This window comes from Oryctolagus cuniculus, chromosome 3 (genome assembly GCF_964237555.1).
Source record: "Oryctolagus cuniculus chromosome 3, mOryCun1.1, whole genome shotgun sequence".
In the NCBI taxonomy this organism is placed as follows: domain Eukaryota; kingdom Metazoa; phylum Chordata; class Mammalia; order Lagomorpha; family Leporidae; genus Oryctolagus; species Oryctolagus cuniculus.
In genome coordinates, this window is record NC_091434.1 from 145,498,336 (window position 1) to 145,517,019 (window position 18,684).

Consider the following 18,684-nt stretch of genomic DNA (forward strand, 5'->3'; position numbering starts at 1 on the left):
ATAAAAACATCACTGGGTCCCACTAAATGTGCCAGGGACCACTTGGGCAGCATCTCCTTCTTATTTTTTTTTTTCCTGAGGCGTATTTTTCCTCCCCAGGAGACAAACTATCAATCAATATCAAATCACAGCATTCAACAACTGCTGGTTCACATCAACTCAGAAGGTACTTTAAATATCTATTTTCTCTGACTCACTGTGAGGTAGCAGAGAGGTGGAGGTGAATACAAATTACCCTACCAAAGTCAGGATAAATAAAAATTAAGACCTGTAACTTTTGATTCCTGTGTGGAGTTACAGGAATAACATGAGAAGAAGACCTAAGAAAGTAGCAAATTCCTTTCATCTCCTGGGCCCAGGGTCATATGAAAATTGAAGGACTTTTAGAGAAACAATACGGATGACTTTTATTTTATCAAACTCATACATCTATTTTTGCCTTGTTCCAATCATTCCGATTTCATCAAATTTGGTTCACATTTCTTTTATGAATAATTCAATGGAAAAGAAGCCACTTAAGGAATAGAAACTCACCCTGTTTTTGTACTTGGGGGTTGAGAGGTAACCTATCACAGAATAAACAGTCTCCATGTGTTTGTTGGAATCTCATTCGTTAATAGCACTTCATGTAAGTAACACTCAGGCATGGAACATAATCACCCTGGGAAATACACAACTGAAGCTATGTGGAAAGTAGTATTTTATGAGGTGAATAGACAAGGACATTCAAGTCAATAGAAGGAAGACAGTAGTTTTCTTTAAATCTTGGAGCCAGTGTCTCCAATGCTCCACACCTGTGCACTATTAAGGTACTATCATTATAAACCACGCAAACCAGAGGTCCTCAGGAAAAACAATTCATTGACCATGATGTTCAGCAATGGGCAAGCATGTAGAATTTGTTGTGATTTGATTTTGCAAAGGGGCTGGTATCCTTCTCAAAGTTAGGCAGGGACAATTCCTAAGAACAAAACCATTTTCAATAGTGATCTACAGCTATGTCATCCTGCACAGAATTCAGTGAGTATCAATACACCTCTGGTGAAATAAACATTTGTCTGCTTATCTCCTTGTCTGCACATAAGCTCTCAAACAGGCTCAACTAGGCTGCAAAGGAACGCAGAACGTCTCTGTTGACCTCACCCAGCAGAAAGATGCGGGAAACTCATCCTTTACATAAAAAATTTCACTTAGGTTGGAACTGTGGTGTAGTGGGTTAAACCCCTGCCTCTGGCACCAACATTCCCATATGGGTGACAGTTTGAGTCCCACCTGTTCCACTTTGGTCCAGCTCTTTCCTGAAGTACCGGAAAATGCAGTGGAAGATGGCTCAGGTGCTTGGGTCCCTGCACCGATGCGGGAGACCTGGAGAAAGCTCCTGGCTCCTGGCTTCAGATCAACACAGCTCCGGCCACTGTGGCCATCTGCGGAGTGAACCAGCGGATGGAAGACCTTTCTCTGTCTGTTCTTCTAACTCTGTATCTCACATAAATAAATAAATCTTTAAAAAAAAATTTCACTTATAAGAAACGAAAGCATCAGAAATACATCAAAATTATAAGAAATATACAAAATTATTTTAGAACAAAAGTTAAATTGAAATATAAGCAAAGAGGACACTGAGAAGTAATAAGGTAATTAGGAGTAGAGAATCCTCAGGCTGGGAGAGCTATTGAGATCATTTCTAAGTTTTGTTCTTTCTTTAGTCTCTACTCACAATATTACAGATTGAAAGCCCAGAGGTAGAAAAAAGCTGCAATAGCCCTGTCATCCAAATGTGTTAACATAATTATGAGCTAACCTGTGGCTTCCTTCCCCTCACTTTTACAAAGGTATTACCTTGGTAAGTTATTACCTGTTCTGCTGATGGTAGGTGCCTCACCTGGATCACTGGCATTGAACCTGATGTAGAATACTGCTAAAAGACCCCTTTCAGTTCTAGAGAGATATCACAGTCTAGAAAATGGAGACATGAACTTATGGAACACTCCTCAGAAGATGCATTCTCCCTCAACACTTTACAGGGACTTATATAGAGAACTAAGGCACAGAGCAATTTAAAAATTTTCTCAAAATAGGACAGTGCATGTGGATTTAAATCCAGGAAGTGTGGATTCAAATCTAGAAAGTGTGGCTCCAGAGCTTATACAGCCCTAAACTATAACTTCTCCTCAGTGCAGACACAACATACTCTGCATGGATTGATATGCAATACTAGGAAGAAAACATATGTCTTTGCTTGCATACATAAAAAATATCTTGAAAATATACACAGAAAACTGATGACATTGGCTGTCTCAAAGGTTGAGACTGGATGAATGAGGGCTACTGGTTCTTGAAGGAGAATTTTACGAGAGTGCTTCAAAAAATTCATGGAAAAGAGAATTGAAATATTGGCACTGGGCATTTGGTATAGCTGTTAAGAAATTATATTGAATGTCTGGGTTTTAGTCCCGGCTCCACTTCTGATGCCAACTTCCTGCTAATCTGTACCCTGGGTAGCAGCAGGTGATAGCTTAAGTACTTGGGTCCCTGCTGCCTATGTTGGAAACTCAGATTGAGTTTCTGCATCCTGGCTTCAGTCTGGCTCAGCCCCAACTGTTACGGACATTTGGGAAGTTAATCAGTAGATGAAAAATCTGTCTGTTTCTATCCCATTTCTGTCTCTCTTTCAAGTACAACAAATATGAAAAACATTTTTTGTGCAAATAATTTTGAAATCCATGGGTAGTTTTCTTCACAATATTCAATTTCCAACAATTTTTTGAAAACCACTTATACATGTGAATCCTTCTGGAATTTTAAAATTTTGAAATAACTAGATAGGTACTTTTTACAAAAATAGATAAAGCTTATGATAGTAGAATTCAGCAGATTCTATCATGTAGACAAGGAATTCAACTCTACATTAAAGAGAAAAACCAAAGACATTCTTAGGGGAATTCAACATGTTTTATTTTGTCAGACAAATGATTTCAATGTCCAATTAAATTTTAGTGGGTTAACTACGTTTTGTTTGCTTTCTTACAGAGAATGAACATTCACCGTGATGACAGTTTCATCATGCTAAAGTCTATTCACAAACCTACACTTGGGGGAAAAAAAGTGCATTTCTAGGAAATTTTATCTACAAATACAAATGGAAAAACATATCAAGTTGTGGAATCATCAAATTACATAAAATAAAACCAATCAATCACCAATATTCAATATACATTGATTATTTTGAGAAAGAAAATTTTCTTTATATTTGGCAGAGTTATGTTCAAAAACAACTTCCATAGTTTTGAAAGAAAAGTAATAAAGGTATATACAGTTTAATACCAGTCAAAATAGAGGACATTAAATAGCACAAACAATATTATAAAACAAAATACCTTATTGTCTATCAGTTTGGGTTGACATGAATCAGCAGGGGGAATCGTGACTCTAAAACAATGACTTTTAACTCTGTACACAGTATAGATTGATCAGAAGCACAGAAGATGATTTTGGCTTTACATGGACACACCTTTCTGTCTGTGCATCCTGGGTAAAAGAAGCTTAATTACACCTTGTAAGCAGACAAAACATTTTTATAATAAACTGCTTTAGAGAAAAGTTTAGAATCATACACACTTGGGACAATAGACTTCTAGTTGTTTGCTGTTATTTTGTTCATTTTAATTGCTGTTTTTTCCACCTCAGAATATCATGATTTATCATCATTTAAATTATAAATTATATTCTTAAATTCTGAACAGTGAGCACAGTGACTTTCAAAATCATTTTAGCTCTTGAAGTCTTTCATTGAATTTTTCAAAAAGGTAGTGTATCTACCTTGAAGATCTTTTGCATGATTGTTCCTTTCACATAAAATTTTAATACTAGATTATACATAGGAATTTTTTGAAATTTCTGTTTTCAACTGGAAATATGAAAATGTCTTAAAAACAAAACAAAAGCCCAAAATTTGTGTTTTTGAAGGAAATATAAGAACATGAGGAAATTTCTCACATTTTCCCTATCTAATTTTTAACTTGGAGAAAATGACTTCAGTATTAAATTACTGTAATAAAATTATCCAAACATACTAATTAGAAGATAATTATTTTATTCATCATGAAACTTTCCACACTGACCAGTGAACATATGTGGCAACATTCATTTTAAAAGAATGTTTGAAAAGAAAAAACAATATAAACATAAGAATATTTTAATATATTTTTCTTATATTATTGTTTCCTTTCAGATGAAACGAGCAACTCCCCACCACAAGCAAATGCTTATAAAAAATAAAATGCTGCCTTAAAAATTAATATGATGTGTGAGCTTGGTTTTCTAAAAAGTGAAAATGAATCACTGAACTTGACTACAAATTTGAAAATGAGCCACATTTGTTAGAGATTCCTCATAATAAACTTGAATTTTCTACTTTGATTTTGTTTCTTTTCTCCTTTTTGAAGGTCTCCTCCCTTATAGAGGAGCTTGGTACTTCAAAACTCTTTTTCTTCTTACATTGACCAATTTGCCACACAGACTAGAAAATCAGACACAATATAGTAAGCAATTAAATAGTGTATGATTTTATATAAGTCTAGAATAACTTAAATAACTTCCCCCCAAAAGTGCTTTTGTTTAGAAGATGACAATCTAACAAGATAAGTCCAACTGCTTCACTGATATAAATAACTCCTACCAGTGATCTTTATAGTGTATGTTACCCATTCTATTTTCTTGAAACACGGGAACAAAGATCAATGACAGATATCAGTAACTGACAACTTTTAAATCTTAAAGCAACAACACATATCACTGGGATCATAGCAAGCCATCATTTTTCTCTATGAATCATTCATGTTTTTGTACAACACTCAAATGCCCTGTGCCCTGTCATTTATATTTTCTATCAGCCATGCTGTTGCACCCATTTTTATATGACTTTTACTATGTGAAAACTGTGAATCTGGAATTTGTTCTCATCTATAAAATTACTGAACATTGGAACTCTGGACTTCCAGAGCAGGGAAGAAATACCCCAGGGTGATGCCTCTCCTTCAACCGAGGGATGCAATCATTCTACGTTTGTAACTGCCATAAGGATTTTGAAGGGTGAATAAGGATATAAATAAAATCTGGGTTGAGTTAAATACTTATATGCACCATGAAGACCATGACAAGTCTAGTGCTAGTCAATATCATACAAGAAAACGCATGCTCATTTCAGTTCATGTAAAACTCACTTGAGGAGTGAATCATTACCTAAGTTCAGTGATTTCTCATGGGTAAAGCACAAGATTCTTTGTTCAAAATGTGATCGTTGAAGACAGAGCATTTGTTATTGGATGCTTAACCTCCCCGTAAGAAACGATTAGGACTCTGGCAACTGATTCCTCCTGTTCCTACTTTTCCGGCTGTTGATCAGGGCCTTTAACTTGCCGTAGTCCCCTCTCATCCTCTGTGACTCCTCGCCCTGGTAGTGTTGCTGCCGAGTGTCTTTGCAGTACTGATTTATCATCTGCATTTCCGAGTGGCTGAAAGCCCCCATGATGTCCTTGGGGTGGAAGGGCAGGGCCCTCACAGAGCTGGCCCAGGTCCATGGGGACCATTTGTCCGTCACAACAGCCACCATTTCTGAATCTAAAACTTTGAAGTTGATCTTGGCTATGGTCTGCTTGAAGCTGTTTTCTGTTGCAATGCAGTGATACAGTCCTTGGTCAGAATCTTGAACAGAGCGGATCAGGAGTCCTTGGGAGGTGGCTATGATGCGTTCATTCAGCTTAACCTAAGAGAGAAACACAGTAAAGTCTCCAAACTATATTTTCTAAAATGATATAACACATACAGAATATTGCTGGTATTCACAAACTCAGCAAGATCATTGAGCACAAATTAGTTTCCTTCTCAGTGGATAGAGATGTTTGGCCACTTCCATTGATTCCTTCTAATTAATTAATTAGAAAAGCAGGGCAATGGGGAGGGAGGCATGTGTGTCTATCTCTATCTATCTATCTATTTAGATACAAAGAAAATCTTACATCCACTGATTCACTCCCCAAAATGGCCAAAACAGCCAGGTCTGGTCATGCCATAGCCAAGAGTCAGGACCTCCATCTGGTCTCCCATGTGGGTGTCAGGGGCCAAGTAGTTGGGCCATCATCTGCTGCCTTCCCAGATGCATTAGCAGAGAGCTGGATCAGAAGCAACACAGCAGGGACAATCATGTTCCAATATGGAATGTCAGCACTGCCAAGTGGCAGTTTAACCTGCTGTATCACAATGCTGGCCCCTCCATTATTTTTATTATTTTTTTGTTATATGTTGTTATTTGTTTTTTTGCATGGTCTGAGATTCAGTCACAGGGATAGTGCAAGTGAAGGTATTGCCTTTTAGGCAAAAAAGAGTTTAAAATGCATCCCCTTTGATAAAAGCAGTTTCAATAGAGAGACAAAGAATTTTTGTTACTCTTGGAATCTGAGTCACAGCCAACACATATCGTTGAAATTCACAGGCAATTTAAACTGTCTGTCTCACCCTGGAGTTCTTTTATGTTTTTAGAAAATGACTCACTGACTTGTAAAAAATGTGAAACACTACTAAAGGGTTGAATTTTATCTTTTTTTCAATGAGTGAGTATTCTAAAATTTAAAAAAACACATGCGCTGTGCAGAGTTTTAAACACTGAGAATATTTTCTCATTTTCCCACATGAAAACATAAAGCAAAATGACATTGTCTTATAAGTCTTTTATGTGGTTTCACTTCCCAAGGAAAGGTAATAAAAAGCAATGAGATAATATTTAATTACTGTGCAGGTTTACACTTGTAAAATGACCATTTGCTAGTCATCAGCTAAATGTTTGAAATCCAATTTCCGTATAGTTCAAGCATTTTGTATTGCTAACATAGAGACAAAAACCTAAGTGACAAAAAGCTCTGGGACATGTATACTCTAAAAGACTCCTTTCTTAGAGGAAAAAAGAAATTTTACCAAAATAAAAACGAATAATACATGTGAAATATTTTGGTAAATGATAAAGTTCTGTGCATATAGATATTTCATCATTATTGACTCCAGGTCAAATATTTTAAGAAATTATTTATTGGAGGGACAGAGATGGCAGAGAAAGACAAAGAAAGAAAGAAAGAGAAAGAGAAAGGGAGAGCTTCTATCTACTGGCTCACTTCCCAAGTGCCTGCCATGTGAGGGGCTTGACCAGGCCCAAAGCCAGCAGCAGCAACCCAATCACCCGGGCCACTACCACAACCTTCCAGAGTCTGCATTGACAGGGAGCTTGATCAGGACCTGGACCTGAGAACAGATCCCAGATATTATGAGATACCTGCAGTGGCCAGGGCTGGGCAAGGCTGAAGCTGGGAGCCAGAAACTCAGTCTCATTCTCCTGTGTGGGTAGCAAGGCCCCCAGTCACTGGGGCCATCACCTCCTAGGGTTGCTATGAGCAGGAAGCTGGAATCAGGAGCTGAGGCCAGGTGTTTGGGTAACCCAGTATGAGACACAGGCATCTTTAATGATGTCTTAACCACTAAGCTAAATGCCTACTCCCTCAAAGATTGTTTTTGATTAAAAAAAAAAAAAACTGAGAAGCACAAAAAGCTAAGCTAGTATTGAAAGCCAAATGATAGAACAGAATTAGAAAACAGAAAACTCACTAGGACAAAATGAAGAAACCAAGTTTTGACATTAATCTTTTTACGTTTAAGTGTACCTTAACAATAATTAACAGAATGAGTAAATGCATTCAGAAATTAAAGAAATGAAAGATTTTTCAATCTGTGCAAAATTGGAAAGAGTTTTTTGAGTCCAGTTTAATATCCATAAGGTACGTCCATAATATTTGGTATAGCCATTTCATTTCCAGGAATTTATTTAGAAAATATACTCTTACAAATATGCCGGTTTGTACACATTGGGTATGCTTTGAGATTTGTTTATTTATTTGAAAGGCAGAGTTTCAAAGAGAGAAGGAGAGGATAGAGGGAGAAAGGAAGAGAGGAGGAGAGGGAGAGAGGAGGAGAGAGAGTGAGTTCTTAACACCCACTGGTTCACTCCCCAAATGTCTAGTACAGCCTGGGCTAGGCCAGGCTGAAGCCAGGAGCCTGCAACTGCATCCGAGTCTCCCATATGGGTGAAAGGAACCCAAGCACTCAAGCCACCTTCACTGCTTTCCTAGATGCAAGTGCAGGGAGCTGGATTGGAAGTGCAACAGCTGGGACATATCCACCTCTCATATGAGATGCCAGTGTTGCAGATAGCAGCTTAACCCGCTGTACCAGAACACTAGCTTCTGATAAGAAAAACAAGAAATAACTTAATCAGGAGGGCCTTTAAAAACTACAAGATGCATTCACACAGAGGAATAGCATGCAGCCAATAAAACGGAGGTAGCTGATTTGTACTGGTATTAAAGACTGTGTGTAAGTGTGTGTGTGTGAAACACACATACACAGAGGGGGAGAGAGATAATTTATAAAGCATATTTGGAGGAATATATAATGATAGAATACATAACTCTTAGAAACCTTATAGTCTAAGTGGGAATAAGTACTAAAGGAGAAGAAGGGTTTTAGTTCTCACTTTATGCTACTGGCATTTTATTTCATGAGGTTTTGCCACTTATCTTACTTTTTAAAAAAATGCTCAATTTTTAAACATCAGTAATGTGAACAATGGATATGTTTGCCTGAAACAGTAAGAAAGAATCAAGAAAAAATTAATAAAACAGTAATAGCTTTTTAAAATTAAATTAATTCTACTTAATTTGTGAACAGAATACATTTTCATGACTGTGGTAGAATTAATTGTATCATATTGTTAAATTATTATATCCTTATGTTTTTGAGATGGCAAGAAAAATCAAGATAGTAACAGCTCTGTCTCCACAGTGTTCTGTAATTAAGCACTGCAAACATCACAACAAAGATTAAATGTAAAACATATATTTAAATTTCTTTTACATTTAAAATTTTATTATTAATTTCTATGGTATGTATTCAAGCCTATAATAATTATTTACTTTAATTTTAAATAATGGGAATTACTCACACATTCACTTGTATATTGTTTTATTACATTTTTTACTGACTAAAAGAAAATATTTTATCCATATTAGGTAATTCTTGGTTAACAACCAGTTATTCAACTCATATGCAAGCATATAGATGTTTTATGGAAGGATTAATCATTTATAGTCTCATGTTCATGACCTAGCCACAGTCATCACCAGCACACATTATGACTTGCACCCCATGTTATTTTGCAAAGCACATCCAGTCAATCAATTAAAAATTAATTAAACTGCAGGCATTTTATGGTGTCTTTGATGGCAGATTTTACAGGAAGAAAGTCATCTCTGATAATTATTTAATTTTTTTTCAAAGATTTCTTAACGTATCATAGACTTCTGGTCAAAGATAGGGTTCTGGGAACTACTTCATCTTTCCTACAGATAATTAAATCTCCCCTTATGCACATGGCCCTCAGCCTACATCTTAATCTTCCTTAACACTGGAGACACAGCTTGCTCAATAGCTCACAGGCAACTCGGAGCTGCAAAGTATTTGCTCCTAAAGAACCAACATTTATTTAAATGTGATGTGTGATCTCCTGCGTTCTGTAGCTTGTGAGGCTTTCCGATTCGACTTGGCCTTAATCAACTTAGTAGCTAGTAACTAAATTGCTACAACAGGACACACAAATCCAGAAGGCTGCATTTCTCCTTCAGATTTTATGATGCATGGAGAGTAGGACCTTTTCAAACCATCTACCTGGCTCTTGATTCAATCACCATCACAGAGGTGGGCAGACAGAGAGGACTTCTAAGCAATCCATCCATTCTAAGCACAAAGGGGTTCTAAAGAGGGTGGTCCTTGTCTTCTCAAAACAGAAGAGGATTTCAGAAGCTGGTCCTTTGCCCTTTGCCCTGACCTCACCGAGGGGCAGTGACTGAGGGCGGAGCCCTCACTGATCCCCGCCCTGTGAGTCACTCACCTCTTTCCTCCTGTCCTTGCCCTTCTGTAACAACCACTTGATGGATGCCTGTGGAGACTTGGGGGCACACTCGAGGAACGTGGTGTTATTTTTCACTCCATACTGAACAATTTCAGCCGCATTTCTATATGCTGTAGAGCAAGAAATAAAAGGGAGAGAATAGAAGTTAGAGCACATTCTGTTTCGTGAGTGTTGATTGCTCTGTGACTCTGATCAAATAGTGCAGCTGACAGAAGGTGGTGCTACTACTAAACAAGGCAACCACTTTACATGGTTGCACTGTGCTGTTTAACATAAAGGGATGGGATGGCATTGTGGCATAGCGGGTAAAGACACCATCCATGATGCTGGCATCCCAGGTGGGCTCTGGTTCCTGTCCCCACTACTCTACTTCTCATCCAACTCTCTACTTATGGCCTGGGAAGATGGCTCAAGTGCTTGGGCCCCTGCACCTACTTGTGAGACCTGGCTGGAGCTCAGGGTTCCTGGCTGTGGCCTGGCCGAGCCTTGGCCATTGTGGCCATCTGGGAGTGAACCAGCAGATGGAAGATCTTTCTCCTTCATGTCTGTCTCTTCCTTTCTCTCTCTAACTCTGACATTCAAAATAAATAAATAAATCTTTAAAAAAAAAAAAAACACAACATAAAGGGGTAGAGAGCAAGATGATTAATTTAAGACCTTCTTATTGATGAAGGGATTCATGTTGATTCATGGGATTCTTTTCTTTCTTCTTTTATTTATTTGACAGGTAGAGTTAGTTACAGACAGTGAGAGAGAGAGAGAGAGAGAGAGAGAGAGACAGAGAGAAAGGTTCTCCCTCCATTGGTTCACTTCCCAAATGGCCACCACAGCCGGCACTGCGCCCGTCCGAAGCCTGGAGCCAGGTGCTTCGTCCTGGTCTCCCAAGAGGGTGCAGGGGCCCAAGAACCTGGGACATCCTCCACTGCCCTCCCGGGCCACAGTAGAGAGAGGGACTGGAAGAGGAGCAACCGGGACTAGAACTGGCACCCATATGGGATACCGGCACTGCAGGTGGAGTATTAACCAAGTGAGCCATGGCGCCAGCCCCTCATGGGATTCTGTACCAAAGATTGCACTCCATATTATTTTGGGCACCTAATTATTATAATGTACCTGCAAGGTAGCTTCTCAGCTGAGCTAACTGAAGCTGTGAGTTTTTTCTTTTTTAATGATTGATTTATTTTGAAAGTCAGAGTTACAGAGAGAGAGGGAAAGACAGAGAGAGAAATATTCTACCCATTGGTTCACTCCCCAGATGGCTTCAGTGGCCACAGCTGGACCAGTGCAAAGCCAGGAGCTTCACCCAGGTCTCCCATGTTGAGTGACAGGGGCCCAAGCACTTGGGCCATCTTCTGCTGCTTTCCCAGGCCATTAGCAGGAAGCTCGATATGAAGTGGAGCAGCCAGGACATGAATGTTTGCTCATAAGAGATGCAGGAGAGACACAGAGAGAGAGGCTGTGAGCTTTGAGGAAACAGAACGTTAGGAGTTGGTAGGTGCCAGGCAATACCAAAGGCAGGTTTATCCTCAATTCTATACTCAATGTGGTGCAGAGGAAGTTCAGAAACACAAGAAAAGGACAGAGAACACAGCTTGGCTGCAGGAGGATGTAGTCGCTGGGAACACTCTGTGGAATCAGAGGAATCAGGGATGAAATCACAACTTCACCCCAATTGGCTGTGTAGCCTTAGACCAGTGACTGGATCTACTCATGTCTAAAACAGGAGTTACAATTATTTCACACAAGTTCCTTAATAAAAGCATTAAATTAGGTCAAGCATTGGGTATCATCATGTAGTCACTTAGACATGACGAGAATTCTCATTCATAAAGCAGGTACAATAACAGACTCTAACAGATTCATGAGCACTAAGTGAAACAATCATAAAAAGACACTCAGGTTCTGACAAAAATTTGTATCAGTATCTGCTTGCTGTTATCACTAATCTTACCACTCTGACAATTACTACCTTTCATGGGATTTGACACATTTCTGTAAAATACTCAGTTAATAGAGAAACAGTAACTTTGATTTATTCCTTCAGTGAGACTTAAGGAACAATTCCGCAAAATCTGTTTTAAGTTGTTCCTTGCAGTTAGGGTAGTTTGTAATGAGAATAACATCCTTTACCAAAGGAAATCCCAGACTAAAAGAATTATAAAGAGGAGTCTGCGGGTTAATTTTTGAAACAGCACAGCTCTAGCACCCTGGGGAGTCAGGAGGAAGGTCTGCTTGGAGACACTTCCGGTTGGTGGGAGAAGGATAATAACATGGTGTCTCTGTGTCTGGCTGGCAAGGAAGAGGTCAGATGAACTGCAAAACACAAGGCAGGACTGTCTACAGCAACAAGGCGCTGAGTCCATCCGTGTACATTAGCAGTATTATTCAACACAGTAAAAGGTGCAAGCAACCCATGTATCTGGTGATGGATGAATGGATCAGCAAAATGCAGCACTGTGTGCATGCACCATAGAATCTTTTTCAGCCTCCCCCAGGGAGAAAATACTGATATGGTAGGAATGACTCTTGGACACTTATAGGCTAAGCAAAGAAAGCCAGTCACACAAGACCAAATGTTGCATGAGTTCACTATATAAGAGGAAGCTAGAGAAGTCAAGTTCATAAGAAATTTATCCGACAGTAGAGTGGCAGCTGCCCGGGGCTGAAGGGAAGAAGGCATGCTTAGTTAGAATGTAATAGGCATAGGGATTCATTTTGGGAAGATGAAAAATATCTGGGGCTGGCTGGAGGAATTGCTGTGCTACAGCAGACAGAGTGAACTTTGTGCTGCAGAATGGCCAAAGCCCTAAATTGTATTTAACATATTTTTACAGAAATAAAAAGCACTGTTTGATGTGTTCTTCAGTAGTAAATTTTGAAAAATTTCCTTCAGAAAGAAAATAGTAACTAAGAAGATCTGTAATTTAAAAAAAAAAAGTATGAAAAACCTACCAACGAATATTCTGGAAGTAGATGTGTTTACAGACATTTAGGTATCACAATTCTCAGTAAATAACATTTTAATGGCCATATTTGAATACCAGAAATGTCTTTGGTGACTTGCTTTAAAATGAGAGGCTTGGATTTAACACCACATGTCCCTTTACTGATTGGCAGCCTTGCACTGCTTACCAAGACTGATTGTTGCTCAATTTTCATACCTTTTAGATTAAACCCTCTGCACTGGGTCAGTGGATTTCCATGTCTCACGTCTTGTCTTCGACTCCTTCTATAAGTACAGAAATACATGAAAGGGACTTAGAATTATCATTGCTAATTATACCACTTATGAAACATTGCAATTCTAAACTTTAGAATCTGCTGATTGCCTAAGCTCTCATAAAAATTAAAATAGAAGGTCTGATTACTGATGTAGCAATCTGACATTTCCCATTCAATGGCTCAATGCATCCATGAGAGAGTAGATACCTACCTTAGCTCTCAATCCAAATAAATTCAGTCCCTCCCCTCTGCCATTTGTGATGCAATGTCTATAAATATGGTATTTTACAGACTTCCTAGGTAAATGCTAGATTCTATAACTGAGATTGTAAAATTTTAGGATAGAGACACTCATCCAAAATTTTCCAAAACTATGACCTAAATGATAAATTCAGTAGCATTTTCTTTCATATAAGAGCTTTACTTAAATAAACATATTTTTTCTTGCAAAAGCTAACACTTGTTACATACATTAAAACCGGTTTGAAACAAACCAAACAGATATGGACATTAAACTATGAAGTTAAGTAACATTATCCATATCAAAGAAAAAGTGTTTTCCTTCAGATTTTAGTTTGAAAACATTCAAGGGGCCGGCGCTGTGGTGCAGTAGGTTAATCCTCCACCTGTGGTGCTGGATTTTGATATGGGGGACGGTTCTAGTCCCGGCTGCCCTTCTTCCAGTCCAGCTCTCTGCTATGGCCTGGGAAAGCAGTGGAAGATGGCTCGAGTCCTTGGGCCCCTGTACCCATGTGGGAGACCCAGAAGAAACTCCTGACTTGGGATCAGTGCAGCTCCAGCCATTGCAGGCATCTAGGAAGTGAACCAGCAGATGGAAGACTCTGTCTCTTTCTTTCACTGTCTGTAACTCTACCTCTCAAATAAATAAATAAAATCTTTAAAAAAAGGAGAAAACATTCAAGTTTACAGGAAAATGAATACAGGAGTGCAGAAGACACTGGCATACCTAGATTCATGAATTGTTGTGTTTTGCCACATTAATTTTATTCTCTGTCAAGTACAGGTATATACCACATATATACTGCTGTGTGTGTGTATGTGTGTATATATGTATATATATACATGCTAAAGATAATATTTACTTAATAATATCATCTGTACATTCTATATTAAAATTTCCATAGTTGTCCCCCAAATATCTCTTATTGATTTTCTTTGAAAGACTTAAGTATTTCAAAGGCAGAGTGATAGACAGACATCTTCCATCCCCGGTTCACTCCCCATATGAGTGCACATGACCTGATTCATTCACAAAATGGCTGGGACTGGGCCAGGCTGGAGCCAGGAACCTGGAATCTCCCATGTGGGTGACAGGACCCAAGTACTTGCGCCATCATCTCCTGACTCAGCAGCACAGTAGCAGGGAGCTGGATCAGTAGCAGAGCAGGTGGGACTTCAACTGGTGCTCCCATATAGGATGCCTGCATCACAAGCTTCAGCTTAACCTGCTGTGCCACAATGTCCCCGCCCAATGCCTTATTGGTTTTTAAAGTTTATCTTGGATCAAATTCTATCATTCTCTGCAATTAGTTGTTAGACATTATTAGCTTAAGTGTTTCAAACAGTCAAATTCTTTGTAAAATCCTTGTTGTTTATATGAAAGTTTTATTTGGATTCTAATTTTTTAATTTCTTGAGTCTTCGATTCTCTAAATTTTATTATCAATTTTATTATACAGTGTAAAAAATCAAAATAGAGCAAATAAAATCCTCTGAGAGAGACATCCTGGATATGAACATTGCTCTAAGTGACACAGAAGGGACTCTTTAAATATTGGAACTACAGAGCTAAATTCTTTACTGTCATTACTGAAAAAAATATATAAATAAGCAGCTAAATTAAAATATCCAGCAAGAACAAAAATACTAAATTCACATAATGGTTATTAAATGTATACAGCAAAACAATCCCAAATAAAAAACTTAATTTTTAAGTTATAGCCAACAGTTATTACTTTATGTACATAGCTCTTTATATGCATTTATTTACAAAAATACAGGTATAAGATTTTGTTCCATTTAAGTGTTCCTTTTCCAAAAATGCTTCAAGGTCCTTATTCATTTGCATGTTTTTATACAATCCTACACCCAAAACAGTGGAAATTAGTCACTCTTACATAAAATTTTAGTCACTCTTACATAAAAAAATAAAGTAAATACTATATTCTAGAATAGATTCCATGTCAGGCTTTTACTGCATTCCATTTGCTGCATTTGAAGTCATGGCATTATTTACTACTAGCCAAGTTGGGATGATGTTATATGAGCACTCCACCAGAGTTCTTAAGTTGACCTGCTCATTGTCAACCATCTAGATGAGCAATATCATGCACAATGGTTAAATTTATTGTCCTGTGATCAGCGCTATGTAATGGTTTACTCATGTATATAAACTCTCAAGTTGGACAAGCTGAATTTATTGTATCAGCTTCCAGGCATTCAAAAACAGAAACACATTACTAAGGCTTGGCCTAAGAGAGCAAAGCAGCCATCTGAGATTCTGGATGTGTAGATTCCCTCTGTCTGCATCACCAAGGCATGCTGGTAGGCAGAGCCATATCATATTGCATGTAGGGTTGGGGATTTGGTCCAGCTTGTCAATGCTTCATCCATTACAGTCCACTCCCTTGGATAAACAATGAAATCATTTTATTCTTGTATAGAACAGCATTTTACTTGAAAATTGAACTGATTATCTTGTCTTAAAATAAAATTTCTAACCACATGTCTGAATCCAGAATAAATAACATTAGAGACTAAACTGCAATATTTGATACCAGTGCACAAATATTTAAGGTACTTAAGAGTGGAGAGGGAAAAAAATGCTTCCATGGTTTACTATGAGCCATGTTAGAGAGAAAGAATGAGAGAGAGAGAAGAAGGGAGGGAGGGAAGGAGGGAAGGAGGAAGGGAGAGAAAGAGAGAAAGAGGGAAGGGGGGAGGGAGAAGAAAAGAAAAAGAAAATTTCCTGAACCAATGATATTTTTTTTTGACAGGCAGAGTTAGACAGTGAGAGAGAGAGAGACAGAGATAAAGGTCTTCCTTCCGTTGGTTCACCCCCTAAATGGCTGCTACGGCTGGCGCACTGTGGCAATCCGAAGCCAGGGGCCAGGTGCTTCCTCCTGGTCTCCCATGCAGGTGCAGGGCCCGAGCATTTGGGCCATCCTCCACTGCCCTCCCAGGCCACAGCAGAGAACTGGACTGGAAGAGGTGCAACTGGGACAGAATCCGGCGCCTCAACTGGGACTAGAACCCGGGGTGCCAGCACCGCAAGCGGAGGATTAGCCTAGTGAGCCGTGGTGCCGGCCAAACCAATGATATTTAACAACTGTATTCTGTGGAAGAATGGATTCTATTGATTTCTAGGGACAGCATAACTGGACTTCTCTGTTGCTGCAGTTCAAAAAACTTACTTTTGATCTTCAGTCTTATGAGTTTCTCTAATGATGTCTGTGTTTCAGTTAGACAGACAGCGTAATCCGAGGAAAACCAGGTAACTTGTCACCATTAGAGAAAATTAATGTGGAAAATATTCCAAATGATCATTTTCATCTTACTACTGAATTTGAGGATGGGAATTTAGCCAACAGTTAACTCATTCAGAAAATCTATTTTGTTTCCCTATGAGTATATGCTTTACAGTGTTTGGAAATAACTTGGAAAATCTAAGAGCGTAGACACTTTCAGTGTGATATTTTTATGACATTTTCAGGTTCTTCAAGATAGAATTAAGACAAGTTTAGAAATAATCAACATAGCTCTTTAAATGGATACTACTTTCTCAAGCTATCATACATGATTTAAAAGAGACATGTTATTATATCAGTAAAGAAATGCAAAATTATTTCAATTCCTTATTAAAAAAGCATGATTAAAAACATGATTTGTAGTCATGGGTGGGGGCAATGTGGAATCTTAGAAAGGATGACTGGGGCTGTAATAGATTGGTGAATATGTAATCCAAAGAGCCAGCTCATGTTTTTACAGAAACTTAGGAAATGTAAAAAAAAAAAAAAAAAAAAAAAAAAAAGTCAAATATGCCTTTTCAACGAGGCCCCGAAATTCAATTCAGGAATCAAAATAACACAGGGACTTCACTACTAACTCCTAAAATGACTTGAAGAAACAGAAACTCTGAACCCTGATATGAAGGGGTCCTGGATTAAAGAGTAGGAGTACTCTTCTGCACATTCCATGCTTTTAAGGATAGAAGATGCAAATGATCCAGCCTAGGCCACGCCTCTCTACTCCAGAGGCACATCTCCAACCACCAACCCAACGCCTTCACTCGAGTATCTCACAGATATCACCAGCTTTCATCTTTCTCCCCGCAACCTGGCTCCTTTGATACTTTTCCCACATCAGGAAATGACATCAACACATATCTTCACACTCTATTTGGAGAACTTGGATTTTCTTTTATTTGAGAGGTAGAAACACATAGAAACACACACACACACATGCACAAACTGAAAGAGAGAGAGACAGAGAGAGAGAGGGAGAGAGAGCACTCCAATCTACTGCTTCACTCCCCAAATGTCCATACTGGTTGAGTCTGGACCAGGCTAATGCTGGGAGACAGAAACTCAAACCACATCTCCCACATGAGTAATTGGGACCTAACTATTTGAGCCTCATGAGCTGTCCCCTAGGGTCTACATTAACAGGAAACTATATTTAGGAGTCCAAGCTACCAGGAATTGAATCCAGGGACTCCAGTGTGAGATACAGTATCTTAACAAGCATCTTACCTGCTTGGATAAAAGCCCATTCCCTTGGACTGTGTTTGATATCTCTATTTCTCTCACCTCCCACAACCAATACATCAGTAGCATAGCGCTCTCCAGGTTAGATCACTTTTTGCCAGCCCTACTTCCATCAACCCTGAGCAATCATTACATCTCACCTGCATATACAGGGGCCTCCCAACTTGCAGTTTCTATCACTCCCCCTCACCCAAACTCTTCATACCCTAGGACTTCAAAGCAAGCTTTAATTTTACATTTTATCCTCCTTCAAATAGTATGCCTGCTGTAAAGTCTCCCAACCACCCACTTAACACTGTGAATCGCTGCTTCCCAAGTGTTTCTCCCACCTTCTGTGTTGTTTTTAAATTCATAAACCTTATCATTACTTGTTATATGAGTACTAGTGGTTTTCTTTATTTACTTATTGCGTATCTTTCTCCATTAGAATTTATTATCCCCAGAGGCAGAGATTCTGTCCTTTGCTGTGGTTTCCCATGATATATGCTGAGTTTCTAGAACAGTGCCTGGGAAATATTTGTCCCATGATAAGTATTTGTTGGACTAATGGATAAAAGAAGCAAGAGAGCAAGGGTTACTGTAATCTGTCAGGGATCTTAAAGAAATGTATCTGCTACAGAGAATAAAAGCTACAAACCATTACCACCCCAGTGCCTGCTTGGTAGGT

At 38.6% G+C, this 18,684-nt stretch overlaps 1 protein-coding gene across 3 annotated transcripts in view; it reads right to left on the reverse strand.

The window, feature by feature from the left end:
- Positions 1-2,933: 2,933 nt before the first annotated feature.
- The window catches only part of SEMA3C (semaphorin 3C), a 187,435-nt gene continuing 171,684 nt past the window's right edge, over positions 2,934-18,684 (reverse strand). For all 3 annotated transcript variants that reach the window (XM_017342732.3, XM_008258295.4, XM_070071246.1), the window contains exons 16-18: positions 13,171-13,238; positions 9,989-10,119; positions 2,934-5,764 (exon numbers count right to left, since the gene is read on the reverse strand). In XM_017342732.3, coding sequence (XP_017198221.1) covers positions 5,351-5,764; positions 9,989-10,119; positions 13,171-13,238 — 613 coding nt within the window. In that variant the 3' untranslated portion in view covers positions 2,934-5,350. The remainder of the gene's footprint in view (positions 5,765-9,988; positions 10,120-13,170; positions 13,239-18,684) is intronic.